This window comes from Octodon degus, unplaced genomic scaffold (assembly GCF_000260255.1).
Source record: "Octodon degus isolate 3935 unplaced genomic scaffold, OctDeg1.0 scaffold00206, whole genome shotgun sequence".
NCBI classification, from domain to species: domain Eukaryota; kingdom Metazoa; phylum Chordata; class Mammalia; order Rodentia; family Octodontidae; genus Octodon; species Octodon degus.
Window position 1 is genome coordinate 1,436,468 of NW_004524782.1, and position 17,052 is coordinate 1,453,519.

The 17,052-nt window shown below is 52.1% G+C and overlaps 1 protein-coding gene and 1 pseudogene across 1 annotated transcript in view; one reads left to right on the forward strand and one right to left on the reverse strand.

Moving 5' to 3' along the window:
- Siglec10 (sialic acid binding Ig like lectin 10) overlaps window positions 1-4,385 on the reverse strand; it is a 7,481-nt gene extending 3,096 nt beyond the window's left edge. Inside the window, exons 1-10 of the mRNA XM_004644672.2 lie at window positions 4,051-4,385; window positions 3,597-3,977; window positions 3,199-3,480; window positions 2,961-3,008; window positions 2,593-2,856; window positions 2,302-2,349; window positions 1,965-2,222; window positions 1,613-1,897; window positions 1,268-1,358; window positions 1,047-1,158 (exon numbers count right to left, since the gene is read on the reverse strand). Of these exons, the coding sequence (XP_004644729.1) occupies window positions 1,047-1,158; window positions 1,268-1,358; window positions 1,613-1,897; window positions 1,965-2,222; window positions 2,302-2,349; window positions 2,593-2,856; window positions 2,961-3,008; window positions 3,199-3,480; window positions 3,597-3,977; window positions 4,051-4,090 (1,809 nt within the window). The 5' untranslated portion in view covers window positions 4,091-4,385. The remainder of the gene's footprint in view (window positions 1-1,046; window positions 1,159-1,267; window positions 1,359-1,612; window positions 1,898-1,964; window positions 2,223-2,301; window positions 2,350-2,592; window positions 2,857-2,960; window positions 3,009-3,198; window positions 3,481-3,596; window positions 3,978-4,050) is intronic.
- A 1,935-nt stretch (window positions 4,386-6,320) lies between these two features.
- On the forward strand, window positions 6,321-11,545 carry LOC101560831 (annotated as a pseudogene).
- Window positions 11,546-17,052: the final 5,507 nt, after the last annotated feature.

Consider the following 17,052-nt stretch of genomic DNA (forward strand, 5'->3'; position numbering starts at 1 on the left):
GGCTGGCTGGCATGTGGTGCTGGGGGATTGAACCGCGGTCCCTGTGCTTTGCTGAGCTTGTTCTAAGTAGGTGCTTTAGACCACTGCGCCATCTCCCCGGCCCCTACCTGGCTTCTTCTAAACATTTTACAGGGGCTGTATATTTTGTTCTAGGCTCTCGGGCAGCTCTGCTTCCCCCAGTGAGGGTTCAGGGTGAGGCAGGAAGCTAAGGGACTTGTGAGCAGACCAGTTTCACAGACAGCTTCACACTGATGTCTTGGGTACTGAATACCACACACAGCTACATATGTGCATATGAAGTAGTGACGAGGGCTGGGGCGATGGCTCAGTAGAATAAGTGCTGGCCTGGCAAGTTCAAGGTCATGAGTTCAATCCCCAGTACCACCAAAAAATAAAATAAAATAAAATGAAGTAGTGACGAGTAGTTGCATCTTTGGTAGGGGCAGCCGTGAAGTGACCACTACGTACTGAGACAGTGCCTGCATCCTAATCCTCAACACCGTTTGAAGGGAGCAGAGGAAGAGAGAGGAAGGCTTGGCGGGAGCCAGAATTTGAACCCAGTACCTGATGCTTTTTACCATCTCAGTGTCTTCAATGTGAAAGTGGGGAAGGCAGGGAAGGGTGCATGCAGAAGGGGCAGGGGCGCTCAATTCCAGCCACAGAGCAGGCAGTGGCGGTGTTTTAGTTACTTTTCTCTTGTCACTCAGACAAAATACCTGACACCTGAAGTCGAGGGAGGAAGGGTTCTTTGAGCTCACAGTGTGTGGAGATGTCAGTCCATAATCAGCTGGCTGCAGGCAGGGTGGCCCATGGCAGAGGGGCCACAGTTCATGGTGGTGGAGGACAGCAAGAGGAACAGGAGCAAAAAGGGCGAGAGCAAGCTGCTTTTCCTGCCTTGCATTGCATGCAGGCCCTAGGGCTGGCACAGCGCTCACTCCGTCTCTTACACTGTGAGGCCTCCTGGCACCCCGCTGAGTCCCTTAGTTAAGCCTGTAGACTTCTCACGTTGACACAATGGATCAACTCTTAACAGGGGATACACTTACCAGGGCCCCAGCTTTCGGGACCACATTGATGTAATCCAGGATGGTGCTGCTCCGGGAGAACTTGGGCTCCGGGGTGGCCACCTGGGAGTGTGTGGTCCTCCGCACCTTCATGCTGGGCAGAGGCACCGCACCTTGGCATGCACTGCGTCTCCTTCCCTTTGCAACCCCCACCCAGCCCCCAGCCCCAACACCCCACACCCTTGCCGCTTCTCCCAACTTACAGGAGGAAGATGAGGCAGAGGGAAAGGAGAGCCGTGCTGCAGACTCCCACGAGCACTCCCCTGGAGAAGGCAGTGGAGCTGGGCGTCTCGTCTGCACAGGATGACAATGGTGACCATTTCCCCACATGTGTCCTGTGCCAGCCCCCACCCCCATCTGCGGCCACATCCGTTCTTTAAAGTCCCACAACCACAACCTGGAGGGGTCGTGCCAGACACTTCTTTTTCTCTACCCTAAGCCTAAGATGCAGGCTCTGTACACCCCCAGCTCCTGCTCTAACCACAGGACAGTGCCACCTGCCAGCTCAACCCTCTTCCACAGCAGAGGCTCCATCCCAGGGCTCAGACCTGGCAGCAGCAGAACAGTGGCGCTGTGCACCCCATGCACATTCTGTGCCTCGCAGCTGAGCCTGAGGCCGGAACTCAGCCCCGCTGGGAGGCTCAGGGAGCTGTTGGCCCAGGGCCCGGAGGCACTAGAGGTGACCATGAAGGAGGCGTTGCTGCTGTTCCCCTCCAGCAGTCCCTGCCCGAGCCACCAGCGCAGGGACGGGGCTGGCCGGGCCCTGGACCAGCAGCTGCAGTGCAGACCCGCGGCCTCCCAGGAGCACGTGGGGCCCAGCACCTGGGGGGCATCTGTGGGAGGGGGAGGAGGGTCACAGGTGTCCCCTTCCCAGGTCTCAGGGGTACCCGCCCCACTCACAGTGCACAGAGAGGCGCAGAGAGACACTGTGGGAGCCCAGTGGGTTCTCCGCATGGCAGGTGACTTCCCCTTCATGCTCCAGCTGCACCCGGGACAGCTCCAGGACCCCAGGGGCGGTCAGCCAGGAGGGATTCAGAGCCTGTGTCCCCAAGATCCAGTTCAATGTGGCTGGGGGCTTGCTGTGGGTGATGCACACCAGGCGCAGGCTCTGGCCCTCCAGGACAGGCAGGGAGGTGCCGTTCCCCAGGATTTCCAGGACTGCAGAGGGAAGCAGAGAATCCATGTGTAGCTGCATGGCCTGGGCAGCAGAGGCCCTGGTCCCTCTGTCGCCTCCTACCTGTGCTGTTTGCTTGGGTAACCGTCACTCTCAGGTCCTCAGGAGGATCTGCAGTACAGACAGAGAAGCTGCTCCAGGGGTCTGGGGTTTTCCTCAAGGCAGAGGATCCACTCAGGAGCGAGAAGAAGTGGGAAGGACAGGCACCCGCGGGTCCCCATTAGCACCGCCCATCCATCCAGTCAGAGAAGCCTGATCCTGTAGGCCTGGGGCTCCAGCTTCCTCGGGCTCTGGGACCTGCCTGCCCCTGTGTCCACCCCGTCCCTCTCAGCACAAGCTGCTCTGTCCACTCACACTGCACTGAGAGGTCCAGGGTGCGGTGCTTGGAGCCCAGGCTGCTCTCCGCTAGGCAGGTGTAGCGCCCCGCATCCTCAGGCTTCACCCTGGGCAGCTCCAGCCTTAGGGGTCTGGGTCCTGAGGGAGGGGACTCAGAAACGACTCTGCCCCCCAGCTCCCAGGTCAGTGTGGCAGGGGGCCGGCTGTCAGCATCACAGAGGAGCCAGACGAGCTGGTCCTTGTGGACTTCCACGTATGGGATATTTTCTTGCATCTCCTGGGCTGGAGAGACAGAGCCAGACAGGATGAGGGAGAAGGGCTACAGGCAGAGACGCCCCGAGCTTTCCCCAAGGCCTGGCCCTGCCCCACCCAAAGGCCCTCAGTACCTGCCCCGTTGTCCTGGGAAATGCTGATCACAGGATGTTGGGGGGAATCTGCAATAAGATTGAGGGCTGACTCCCAGCGGGATGCTTTGTTCCCCACCGCAAGAAAGAACCCCTCCAACACCACCCCTCGCAGGGCCCAGATGGCACCCAGGGCTCCACACACTGCCCCACATGGACCTCACCAATGTGAGCCTCTGTGTTGGGGCCATGCACACCCCTGGGGCCGTGGCACACTCACAGGTCACGCTCAGCCTGACTGTCCTCTGAGCGTTCAGGCCACGCCTTAAGTCCACTCGGCAGGTGAGCTCAGAGTCCTGGTCCTGGGGGCCTGGTGTGAGCCTGAGCAAGGAGTAGGGGGCGCCTGGTACCCGGATTCCTTCCCAGTCCAGGGCGGACCCTGCCCAGGAGAAGGCAGGGACTGGACATTGCTCGGAGGTCCAGTTAAACACGCAGAGCGCTGTCACGGGCTGCCCGGCCACCAAGATCTCAGGAACGAAGACATCCGGCTTCTGAGTCAGGCCTGCGAGAAATGGGGCCACCCTAGTGGGTCCCTGTGAGTCCGTCCCGCTCAGCCCTGGGCTGTCCCTGTGGTCCTGCCCTGGTGTGACAGGCAGGGCATCCCCGCATGCTGCGTACCTGTCACTGTTAGCAAGACCTTGTTTTCCTTGAAATTGTATCTCACTGCAATGCCCTTCTCCACCCGGAAGAAGTACGGCCCCTGGTCCCTCCGCTGTGCGTCTCTGATCAGCAGGGCGCAGTTCTTTTCGCGGGGATCCCCCTCCAGCCGGAATCGGCCTTCCGCGCTTGGGAGCAGATCTTTGTCTGGGCGGTTCGTGGCCACGGGATTTCCAGACTCTGTGTTGGTTGGTTCTTTGAACCAGTAGCCATACACTGGGTAAAAGTTCTGGGAGTCCTCAGGGTAGGAGAAGGTGCAGGGCACGAGGATGCACAGGCCCTCCTGCACGGTCACCGACCTCTCCACAGTAATCTTGTAACCGTGCAGCCAGGCTCCGGACCCTAAAGGAGACAGAAGCTCAGCCTGCAGCTGCACCCAGCCCCGCCGGGGGCCCTCGGCCCGTGGCCCACTCACCGCCCAGCAGCGAGGACATCAGGGCCACAAGGAGCAGCATGGTCTTAGGAGGCGCCTGGACCCGCCTGAGGTGAGCTCATGCTGCTGTTGTGCTGTGGTTCACGGCGGCAGCCAGCAGACAGAAAGGGAAGTGGAGACGGAAGCCGAGTCGTGGGGGCTCCGAGCCCCTGGACCGAGGGCTGGTCGGCCCCTTCTCTCTGCTCCCCGCCCACCTCGCCCACCTGGCCTCTCCACCTTGTGGTGGGCTGGGATGCCGGGGTTGTGGGCACCCAGAACTGCTCTTTCCCCCAGGCAGCCCTGGCTGGGGGAGGGACGGACAGAAGCACTGGTGTCTGGTCCCGTGGGGCCTGGCTGTTGTGGGGGCGAGCTACTGGCAAGGTTCCTCTGTGCCCTGGGTCACGCAGGAAGCAGAAGTGAAAGTTTGCAGAACCCTTCTGAGGGTCCCTGCGGAGAGGGCGGTGGCAGGAGGGGCTGGTTCAGTCAGAGAAGGAGGCACAAGGTCTGTGAAGTTGGATTTCAGGATTAAAAAATGAGTCCCGGGGCTGGGGAGACAGCTCAGTAGAACAAGCGCTTGCCTGGCAAGTGCAAGGCCCTGAGTTCAATCTCCTCCTCTACCGGGGAAAAAAAAAAAACAAAACAAACAAACAAAAAAAACTCCGCTTTTTTTTTCTTCAAGTCATAGTGTAAGAACGTCAAAAGTATTCAGTGACACCTAGTCATGTTAATATTTTTTTGTTTCATTGGAAATTTAAATTTAAGGAGATGGCTTGCTTTTTTTTTTTTTTTCCGGAACTGGGGATCGAACTCAGGCCCTTGTGCTTGCCAGGGAAGTGCTTATTCTGCTGAGCCATCTCCGCGGCCCCCCCCCTTTTTTTGCAGAACTGGGGATCGAACTCAGGCCCTTGTGCTTGCCAGGGAAGTGCTTATTCTGCTGAGCCATCTCCGCGGCCCCCCCCCTTTTTTTGCAGAACTGGGGATCGAACTCAGGCCCTTAAGCTTGCCAGAGAAGCGCTTATTCCACTGAGCCATCTCCCCAGCCCCTGGCTTGCTTTTTTAAAAAGTTCTTCTAAAGAGGGCTACTGTAGAATGGTCTGTATCCTACCCCTTCATCCTCCGGGAGAAGCTCTGCCCACCCCCTCGGCCGCCAGACAGTTGGTGACTTTCTGGTAACACGTGTTGGGGTTAGAATACTCTTAGTGTTTGTGTCTAGTTGCTCCCCCAAAGCCTCATGCAGCTTTGGGGCGGCTTTTGGAATTTGTGATTACTTACTGTGGGTGTGGATGCTGCACCTGCCCTGGGGCAGGTGATCTGCGTTAGGATGTAAGGAGAGGAGAGAGGCTGGCCTGCTGCCCCTCCTTTTGCTCTTGGGTGTTCTCCACCACCATGAACAGCTGCCCTCTGCCATGTGCCGCTCTGCCTGGGAGCCTGCCGAGTACGAACAGAAACCTCCACTAACTGTGAGCTAAATAAACCTTTCCTTCCTTAATTCTGAGTGTTGGGTATTTTGTCCCAGCAACAAGAGTACTTAAGACAAGTACCATGGCCCACAGCTGGCAATGGAAAAGGCAGGGGAGCGCCATGCAAGCTAGAGGAATGAAAACCCCACAGTGCCGCCCTTTACTGGGCCTTTCTGAGAAGATTCTGAATCGGGTAGAGACTCAGTACTCAGCCTCCAGCCTCCACACACTGTGTGCCTCTACTGGGAAGCCCGTGGGGGACCCGGATATGAATCCCACCAGGTGTCTGATCTCAAGAACACCTGCTTTGATAAATGAAGAGTCTTAGGTACAGAAAAGCACCAAGATGCTCATAGATGCCTAGAGATGCTGGGGCGGACATTCCTAGTGGTCCCAGGGATGGAGTGGTCATTCCTTCTAGTAGAGGGAGGTCAGGACAGGTCGCTGGCTAGAAGTGACCGTTAGCTGTTCCTTGTATTCTTCTCACCTCCACAGGGTCTGAGCTGATGACACAGGAAAGTGCTTATTCTACTCAGCCATCTCTCTGGCCCCAAGCTGATGATACAGAGAACAGTCCACCATCAGAATTCGTGGGTTCTATGTCCACAGATGCCACCAACTTAATGAAGCACTAAAATAATTGTGTCTATCCTGAGTTAGCACACATTTTTTCTTGTCCTTGTGTTTATTCTCTAAAATGCAGTAACTATTTCTGTAGAACTTGCACCGTGCTAAGCATTATGGGTCATCTGGGGATGAGTGAATGTATGTAAGAGAAAGTATGTAGGGTGGACCTAAGTACCATCACCCTATATGGTACAAGGGACCTGGGCCTTTTCAGGGGCCAACCTCCTGGGGATGCTGAGGGTGACTGTCCCCAGTACGGGTGAGGGAAATAATAGAATCCTTCGCTATGAGAACCAGTGCCAAAGACGACCCCAGGCCAAGGTTGAGTCCACAGTTGATGGGCAGATGTCTGGGCTGAACAGGTTTCTTTGTGAGGTTGTGGTGGTCCTTGTGGGAAGCCGTGCTTCTGGTTCTGTGAAGCCCTTGTCCCAAGCCCCACAGGACTCCCCCTCCTTGTGGGGTCCTAGGTTCACCTGTTTATGTAGTTTTGATAGTGTTTGGCACCAGAGAGTCCATTTTGATTCTGACAACTTTCCCCACTACAGCTTTGGGACGGGGAGGCTGCAAACTCCAGTACCCATCGAGGACAGCTTGGGTCTCGTGGCCTCAGCTGAACTTGAGAGGAAGGGGTGGAAAGAGAGTGGGTGGGGACCCTTCAGGGACCCTGCTGTGGGTTGGCCTGAGCTTCCAGAGATGGTTCGGAGACCGCCAGCCCATCCCCCGTACTCTGCAGAGAGTCGAGCTCTCTTGCCGGATACTTTTCTGCACAGACATAGCTTCCTTCACTCGCTTTCCATCCGGCCCAGCTTTGTCTCCCATTCCTCCCGATTCACTCCAGCGACTCCATAATGATCCTCAAAACCTCTAAATTACTGGGACAAATAGGCAGCTTCCGTTCTCATTTCCCCAGAGTACCTCCTTCTCAGAAGCTCCGGGCGCGCTCAGCCCCTCGTTCTCTCGCGGAGGGCTTTGGGTCACCCTGCGCGGCTCCCTTGCCCTCGCTTGGCGCCCCGCCCACATGTGCAAGTGGAGACGCCTGCAGGAGCCCTTTCTGCAGTGGAGCGCAGAGGAGGCGTCGCACCACCACCCCAGCTTTCCTCCTGGCTTCGCTCCTGCCTCATCTCCTTTAATGGCCTCTCCTCAGCCCTTGACATGGACACGTCGGCGTGCATCAGGATCCCCTCCCTCCATGGCCTGTTTCACCCCTGGCTTGCAAACAGGACCTATCAGTGTTGGTGCTTTGCAGTCCACGCTGTGCTGGGCCTGTGTCAGACGCTAACGCTGGGGAAGCCCAGGGCAGGGCCCACGGGACTTCATCTGTGCTTGTTCCAGCTTCCTATGAGTGTATGATTGCGTTCAGAAGAAAAAAAAAAAACAAAACAAAACAGCAAGATAAATCGTCACAACAGTGAAGAAAGTGCCGATGGCTCATAAAATTTCATTTTAACCCTCGCTGTTTCCTGCTCACTTGACATCGATTCAGGGGTACAGGACGGGCACCAATTATCGCCATGGCAAAGTCCTTTTCAGCCGTGTAGACACCCTTGTGATGTGTCGACGTCTGCCCAGTCTGCGCACCTTCGGAGGTCCGCTTTTGCCTGAGTGCCGTCTACAACGCGTCGACGCTTCCTGTGAGTTTGACTTGTAAAGTGTTGACGTTTGAACTAACAGTAATTATGGCAAAAGGTATAGAAGTCTCCCCTCCTGCCCGCTATATAAAACGGCTACCCGCGCTCCCGTGTGTTCACAATGCCATTCACAGAAGCCAAGATTGAGAATTAAACTAGATGCCTGTCACTGGGTGAATGGAGGGAGAAGACACAGCGTGTGCACACAGTGGGATTCTGTGCAGCCACAAAATATTGAAATTCTGTCTTTTATGGCGAAATGAATGGGTTAGAGGACATGATGTTAAATGAAATGAACCAGACAACAACAACAAAAACCCCTGCATATTCTCACTTATATGTGGCAGGTAAAAAAATGTTGCTCATGTGATTTGGAGGAGAAGGAAGGGTAGGCAGGAGAAGGGGCAGAGGAATTGGGGTAATAGATACCAACATTATTATTTTTAATGTATTTGGTTGTTACAGGGCCTTACTACACAGCTTGGACTCATAGTGATCCTCCTACTTTCAGCCTTCCTAGAGCTGAGATTACAGGCACGCACCACTATGCCTGGACAATGGCCAGCTCAGCCTGCCCTGGGGGTGGGACTGGTGCATCATACAGTGCTGGGGATCGAACCATGGTCCCTGCGCTTGCCTGCCTAAGCTTGCCTAAGCAGGCACTTTAGTCCGCTGAGCTATCTCACCGGCCCCAGATGTCTACATTGTTAAAAAGAAGTAAGTTCTAGTGTTCTACAGTACAGGGCAGCATCTTCTGTTTCCAACGAGAAGATAAGACCTCAGAGAGTGGTAGGGCTATGGGTGTGCTCTTTCTGTTTTGATCATTCCACATTGTGTATGTGCATTGAGCCAGCCTGCTCCATCCCATACACAGGTGCAGTTACTATGTGACATTAAAAAATATCCACCCACCAATCCCTGTGCCTGCTGCCTATTCTCCTTTGTGCAGAGTCGCTCAATTTCACAGCCCTGATGACCCGAGTCAGAGGCTGCTGGAGGGGAAATCCCCATGCACCCATGATACCAAGTGGCTCCCCAACCTTGGCCCACTAAATGCCAGTAGCATCCCCCCATCCCAGTGGTGGTGATTAGAAAGGTCTGCAGGTGTTTGTGTCACCTGCTGTGCCCCAGCCACCCCCCTCGGGCAGCTGAATGACAGTGGTTGATCCTCCCTGCTCCCCCTTTGGCTTCTCAACACAGCAGCCAGAGTCATTTGATAAATAAGCATCACACCAAGGCCCTCTTCACTCAAGCGTTTCTTCAGCCTCTTATTTTATTTAGAAGGAAACTCCAAGGAAGTTCTAGTGTTAAGGCCTCTTTGAGAGCAGCTGGGTAGTGGGAGGAGGAACTTTTAGCAGAAGTAAAGCTGCTGGTTAAGCCTGATCAAGATAACAGCGTCCCCAAAGCGCCGAGACTTCATTGCAGAACCTGTGGGGGAAAAGCCAGTGGGGACCTTTACCTACTGTGCATTAGGTCCTGGATTCCAGGTTTCTTTTCTTTTTGTTTTTTTTGGAGGAACTGGGGATTGAACTCAGGCCCTTGTGCTTGCCAGGCAAGTGCTTATTCTACTGAGCCATCTCCCCAGTCCCCAAGGTACTGGATTCCCAATGCAAAGCATGGACTTCAATCTCCAGTATCAAACCAAAAGGAAGTAAAAAACTGATTTGATCAAACAGTTTACATAACCGTAACTAAGAAAACAGAATTGGCAAGGCAGGAGGGCTGCCATTCATTCAAGGCCACGCTGGGCTGTCAGGGAGTCAGGGCCAGCCTGAACCAGCCTGAGACACTTAACTCAAACAAATCAGAAGTGGACTTAAATTTAAGATGCAGGATGTCTGCGGGGCATCGTAGCACGCGCCTGTAGTTCCGGCACCCAGGTCGCTGCAGCCCAGGCTACAAAGTGAGCTCAAGGCCAGCCTGAGCTGCATAGTGAGATCCTGTCTCAAAATTTAAAAAAAAAAAAGATGTAGGATGTCTTTGTGATCTTTGAAAGTTATGCTACTCTTAAATTTTTTAGATTTTTTTTCATTTGTGGTAATTTATATTAAACATTTTTGCAGTAGCATTTCCTCAGTGTTCATGATGTGCGTTTCATATCTTTCTTCCTGATAGGTGTATTTATTTATTTATTTATTTTATTTTTTTTAAATTTATTTTATTTATTTATTTATTTGTGTGTGTGTGTGTGTGTGGCCAGCTCAGCCCACTGGGAGTGGGGCGGGCTGGCATGTGGTACTGGGGGATTGAACCGCGGTCCCTGTGCATTTGCTAAGCTTGTTCCAAGTAGGTACTTTAGACCACTGAGCCATCTCACCAGCCCAAGGTGTATTTTTTTATTTTTTTTTTATTTTTTTTATTTTTATTTTTATTTATTTGAGAGAAAGAGAGAGAGAGAGAGAGAGAGAGAGAGAGAGAGAGAGAGAGAGAGTGGTGTGTGTGTGTGTGGCCCGCTCAGCCCACCAGGGGGCGGGGCTGGCTGGCATGTGGTTCTGGGGGATCGAACCGCGGTCCCTGATGCCTTGCCAAGCTTGTTCTAAGTAGGTGCTTTAGACCACTGAGCCATCTCTCCAGCCCCAAGGTGTATTTTTTTAAAGGCAAGTAAGTAAACCTAGATCATTTGCCAGTTTTGCAAATGTTACCTTTCTTTCATGGATCCCCCAGACCCCACCCTCCACCCTCTAGAGAACTCTGGAAACACACAGCCCTGTGCCACCATGCCCGGTTTCGGTGGCTGGCATGGCTTGGGGTACCAGGAATCGAACCTGGTCCTCGCGTTTGCCTAGGCAGGCGCTTAGATCACTTAGCTTTCTCCACAGCCCAGGAGTTTTAAAAAGAATAAATGAGGAGAAAGTGGCTGCTTGTTTTTCTTTTTTGAGACAGGGATTCACTATGCAGTTCAGGCTGAATGAACTAACTTTGTAGCCCAGGTTATCCCCTCCAACTCAGTGATCCTCCTGACTCAAAAAAAAAAAAAAAAAAAAAAAAAAAAAAAAAAACAAAAATCCCCGCAAACTTTCCAAACCAAAAAGTGCTCCACTTGAAGTTATCCATCCAATCAAGTTCCCTTTCTGCCAAAACACTATCCCTGTATTTCATCATGCCTGAGATTCACTTTGCCCTGTAAACACTCAAAAATTTTTTTTTTCTGGGGGAGAAAGTGAGTGTCTAGAGTTCACAGCTGTTTTGGAAACATCTCTCTTGCATACATCTCCCTTTCTCATCCTTCCCTGTGAGTCCCTTGGTGGAAGAAAGAGGGAGACCCTCCGAGGATGGCTATAATCCCAGAGTCTAGTCGGCTAAAACAGGAGGATCACTATGAGTCCAAGCTGCATAGTGAGACCTCGGGCTAAATACAATTAAAAAAAAAAAATCCTTGGACACACCTTAGTATTTTCCTAATTAAAATCTGTTTAACTGTTACTTGCATAGCCTAAATCTGTAGCTGACAAACTAGATTTGTTTTATGTAAAACTCTGGATGTGTCATTAATGTATGTTATTCTACTTTCAATAAAGTTGGAATATTCATTTAAAAAAAAAAGAAGAAGAAGAAGAAGAAAGCAAAGCCAGTGGGGACCCTGGCTTGGACTGGTGAAGCCCTGGGCAAGAAGTTGGAGGAAAGAGGTGTTGACAAGGCCTCTGTGGTCCTTGGCCAATTTCTGGTGCCAAAAAAAGATGAAGACCCCTTCCGGGGATGGCTGCAGGACACGGGTGGTGCCAACGCCACGCAGTCCCAGGACTGCTCGGAGGGCTCCGGGAGCGGTGCGGTGCCTTCTTGTGACGCTATCGGGGAGCCCTCGATCCCAGGCCCGGAGTTGGAGTCTCTAGAGTTGACAGCTCAGTGGGGCACCTCGCCCCCTTCCTCTACAATGGAGAAGAAGGCTGTGGTCGGATCACCTCTGATGTGCGCAAGGGTCTTTAGGGGTTCTCTCCCCCACACCATTTCGCCTGTTTTGGAAACGCCTCTCTTGCACGCAGCACCCTTTTCCATCCTTCCCTTGCCGGTTCCTTGGCGCTAGTTACCAGCTTTCCTGAGTGGATTCTCAGTCCTTTTCCCTCACTTCCACCTCATCTCGGGTCTGTACGATGCCATTTGGCTCTCTCTCTTTTTTTTTTTTTTTTTTTTTTTTTCAGGTGTCTTTTTTTTTGAAAAAAAAAAAACAGGGGTTTTTTTAAAAAAAAAAAAAAAAAAAAAAAAAAAAAAAAAACCTCCAACTGCATGCTGCACCTGTGAGGCTCGAAGGGGGAGTCCCGCTGGCCTCCGCCAGCCCGGCTGCGTCTGCCCTGCCGTCCCCACCCCTGCGTGCCGCCCGGCTGCCTCGGTTCCTCCGCAGGAGCTCGCCGTCCACGCTGCTGTGTTCCAGGGAGGCTCTTCTTCGGCTGCCCCTTCTAACGGCATCACGGTGAGCCCGAAGGCCACCTCCGCACACCTTCCTTTGCTGACCATAACCCAACTTCCCCTTTCCCTCCGCACTCATGTCTGAAATATCTGTGGTTTCTCCGGACCCCGAAGGACTTTCCACCACCAGACACCCTCCTGCCGCCTCTCACTTTCCAGTTGCTTCTCAGACCAGCTGTCCCTCCCCCCTTTGGTCACACAAGACACCGCAGGACACCAGAGGCCGTGGCAGTCTGTCCAGGTAAAGCTCACTTTGGTCTTCTCTGCTGAGGAGCTTCAGCTTTTCCTTGAGGTTGTTCCTTTGAAAGCCTAGTCAGCATGCTTCCACCTTGTTTCACACAACAGGTGCTGAGTATTGGCTTGTTGTCACTTAATTTTATGCTGGGAAACCTCAGAAAGGAGCGGGCTTTGTTCCAGACCTCCAGAGCTCCTGGGTAGGCTGCGGGGCGGGGCTGGAGGAGTGAGGTTGGGCAGAAGTGACAGGGATACAGGGACGGGAAGCCCTAGGTGGTCTATCAGTCAGTGTTGTAGTACAGAAGCAAGGGGCCAGCGCAATAGCTCAGTGGGCGCAGCACCTGTCTGGCAAATACAAAGGCCTGAGTTCAATTCCCAGTACAAAAAAAAAAAAAAAAAAAATCAACCAACAGCCCTACTAGAGAAGCACAAGGTATACAAATGTACAATTTGTTTGTGTGTTTGTTTGTTTGTTTTCTTGAGGCAGCGCCGCACTATGCAGTTCAGGCTGGCCTTGAGCTCACTTTGTACCCCAGACTAGTCTCAAAGTCACAGTCTTCCTGCCTCAGCTGCTCATGTGCTGGGATTACAGGTATGGGCCACCACACCCAGCTTCAAGTATATAAGAAGTTACGAGATTGCCTTATGATGGTCACCCTCAGGGTTGGGTGAGGCAGTGTAGAGAGGGCGTCTGAGCACTGGAATCCCAAGGATTCAGTCTGTCTCGGTGACTTTTCTGTCATTGCTGGGACAAAATATCCAACACCCAAAATGAAGGAAGGATGGGATTGTTTAACTCACAAGCCTTTCAGTCTGTATTCACTGGCTCCAAGGCAGGAGGGCACCTGGCAGAGGGCAGCAGTTCATGGCAGTGGGAAACAGCAAAGAGTAAAAGGAAGGACAGCCGCTGCGGCAGCCGGCCAGCCTGTCCCCTTCCTACACTGCATGCAGGCTGCCTGTCCAGGACGGGTGGCACTTACACCCACAATCCCATCATTGGGCCCTGGATTATCACAAGCTTGAAGCTGCCCCAAAGACTGCACGAGACTGGAAAGACAACTAGACACAAACCATAACACAGTCTGTCTTAGTTATTCTTCTCTCGTTGCTGGGACAAATACCCAAGATCCAAAATGAAGGAAAGAAGGGTTCATTTGGTTGACAGTTCAGGGAGCTTTCAGTCCATACTGGGCTGGCTCCAAGGCAGAGCGGCACATGACAGAGGGCAGCAGTTCATGGCGGTGGCAAATAGAGAAGAGCAAGAACAAATGGGAGGAGTAGTGGCAACAGTGGCTACAGAGAGCAAGTCTGTCTCCCTTCTGTTGCATTCAGGCTATCTGCCTCAGCCAGGTGGGGCGCATACACCTCCCAGCAGCACTCCGACCCTTAATCCCAGAACTAGACCATGAATTAATCACAAAGCCGAGAAGTTCACGCCATGACTGTGTGAGGCTTGGGGCGGGGGGCAACTAGACACAAACCATAACACAGTCCAAGGGCTGGAGCTCAATGCAGTGTCCATGCAAGCCTGTGTTGGGAGGCCGGGGGGTTTGTGCTGAAGAGTCTACAACGGAAGGCTAAAGAATCTGAAGCAGAAGGTGAAGACTGCACTAGAAGGCTGAAGACCAACGCTGGAAGCCAGGAGATGGCGTCCGAGCTGAAGGGGAAGATTGGAGCTCCTCCAAAGAACAGAAGTTGAGCTGTCCTTCCTCCTCTCCCCTTCATGCTCTCCTGCTGCTGGGCTGCCCCAGGGTGGGTCCTCGACACCTCAGGGTGTAGAATTGCTGGGCTGCTTTAGTGAAGTTTCTAATTTTGCTCCAGTTGGCACAATCAAACACCCATTAGAGATGCCATTTTTGGTCTTTGTTATTTTTTCATGTATTTGGTATAGGGTCTTACTACAAGCGTGGACTTGCAGTGATCCTCCATTTTTTTTTTTTACAATAATTGGTTTTTTTCATAATTTTATTGAGAAATAAATAGCAATGAGACAGTTTCAAGCCAAATTGGTAGGACAGTTTCAATAATTAACACATTGCATACATTCTTCCTAGTAGTTAATTGCTGTACAAGATGTGGACACGATATCCTATTTACAAACACCATGAGAACAAATCCCTCTATTCATTAAGAGGATCCTCCAATTTTTAACCTCCCTAGTGCCAGGATTACAGGCGTGCACCACCATGCCAGGCCTCAGTTCAGGGGTGGGGTTGGCACGGCATGTGGTACCAGAGATCAAACCCCATCCCTGTGCTTGCCTAAGCAAGCACTTAGTCTGCTGAGCTATCTTGTTGGCTCTTTTTTTTTTTTTTTTTTTTTGGTCTTGTAATGGGGGAAAGGCCAGAGTTCTCTCTGTCCTATGGGGAGGGTACATTGACAAGGCTGCGGTCTTCAGCCAGGAGGTGGCTTCATGAAGACCCTGACTGCTGAGACCTTGGCCTCTGAATTCCAGCATCCAAAATGGTGTGAGATACATATTTATTGTTTAAGGAATCCAGTCCGTAGCACTGAAATAGCAGCCTGGCATGTTTTAGTTTGTCCCCTCTGAATGCATGTTAAAGTGTAGTCCTCCCTATGAGGTGCTGAGGGGCAGGAGCAACCAGGCAGGAGGGCACACATGTACAATCCCAGGTAGCCTGGGAGGCGGAGGCAGGGCAATTTAGCACCTTAACAAGATCCTGTCTCAAAATATAAAAATAAAATTGGGAATGTGGCTCAGTGTAAATGTTGTGAATTCATTTCCAGTGCCACATACATGTGCATTGCACGCGCACACACACACACACACACACACAGAGGTGGGTCAATAGGATGTTTAAGAGGTGGTTAGTGTGTCTGAAAATATTAAAAGTCATGTGGTTAATGGATAAATAAGTGAGCGGATCTGCTGGGAAAGCCAGTTGGCATAGGTCTCTGGGGTGCTCCCATGTGTCCTAGTGTGATGCCCAGTGCCACCCGTTACTCTGCCAGCATGAAGCCATCAAAGAAGCGGTCCCTCAACCTCAGACAGAGCTGCGAGCCAACAGAAACCTTTGTTCTTTGTAATTTACTCAGTGCAGTATGCTGCTCGCAACCACAGTGCCCTTAGATGTAGCACAAACTAAGATGACCTTGGTTTCTTTTTCCTCAGCCAAGAAAAGGTGTACTAAAGCACCCAGGGACAGAAACCAGGGCTTCCTGACATCTGATCCAGAGCACAGCTTGCTTCTGTCACCCTTTCCACAGTCAGCAACACAAGCCCAGGTCCTAGGGTGAACAATTTCAGAGGTATTTTTGGTGGTTCTTGCCTCAGTTTCCTTGTCACGGTGTGCACCCTCTGTCTCTCACTACAGGGAATGGGGACCTCCTACAGTACCCTCCTAGTGCCTCCTGGTCTTTGGTCACATGACACTGATGTTTTTCTTTTTTCCAGAAGTGATCAAAAAACATGTATTTAAAATTTTTTTTCAAGGCACATTAAATCAATTCTCTTAAGAGCAGGCAGCAATCAGGAGTAGGAGCAAAAGATTATTCCACTTTACCCAAACATACACTAGTGTCATTTTTCAAATTTACGGAGATTCCATTTCTAGTCCCCCTTTTTCTCTTCTGAAAGGATTTCAAATTCACCATGTTAAACCAAGTTCTTGGGGCTAGGGCTAGGGTTCTGCGCTAGCAACAGTGGAAGGATGTCCTGGAGTCCTTCTTTAGGGTCACTCTACTGCCCACCAACTCCTCCCTTACAACATGAGCTGGTTTCATTTGGAGTCACGAATTTCTGTCCATCCTGAGCTCTCTGGCTCTGGGAAGGCCCCTTCCCACCAACAGTCATGGGCCCTGCGGGGGCGGGTCCCTGACCTGTGCCGGTCTTTATTCTTGCGTGTTTTATGGCTGCTAGGATGACTCCCCGAGGAAGTGGAAGAAGCAGACTTCTGGGGCTCCACTTCCTGCCCAGATGCATCCCGATCCTCAGGTCCTCCGGGCTGGGCTCATTTTCCTCATTGTGGAAGTCCGGAGAAATGTCCCTTTCTGTCGCACTTCCTGGCTCCCTCTTTTCAGTGAGCTGGTCCTGAACTCCTGCCAACTTGACCGAAGATTTACTGAAGAGCCACTCGGTTTCTTTAAACTTCTGCTTCCCTCGATCATTTTTGCTGTTGGAGTTTTTTTGGTTGGTCAGATAGCGATCCCAGCCACGAGTAATATTGCCACGAGTGTCTTCCAGGTAGCTTCCTTCAGAAGCATAGATCTGTCTCTGCAAGTCTGCCAGCGTTGCCGCCAGCTCCGCCGGGTGTCCACGATCTGCGGCGGGGCCGCCGCGCTGCACATCGCCCTGCTGGGCTGGCGCGGCCGATGTGTGTGTTGATTGGTCAGTGTTCTTGGAAGCTGCTCCCAGGTTGATTTCATCAATCTCTGTGTTTCACTGGTAGTACCTAATTTGTATGATTCCTGTGGATTGGGCTCCCACTCCCTGCGTACTGATGACAGAGAAAGTCGCATCATTCATGGGTCTGAAGTCCCGGCTCTTATTTTGCTTGAGTCCTTGCCAAAGAATAGAAATGCGTGCTCAGCTCTTTCCTTTTCTTCTTCTTCTTCTTCTTCTTCTTCTTCTTCTTCTTCTTCTTCTTCTTCTTCTTCTTCTTCTTCTTCTTCTTCTTCTTCTTCTTCTTCTTCTT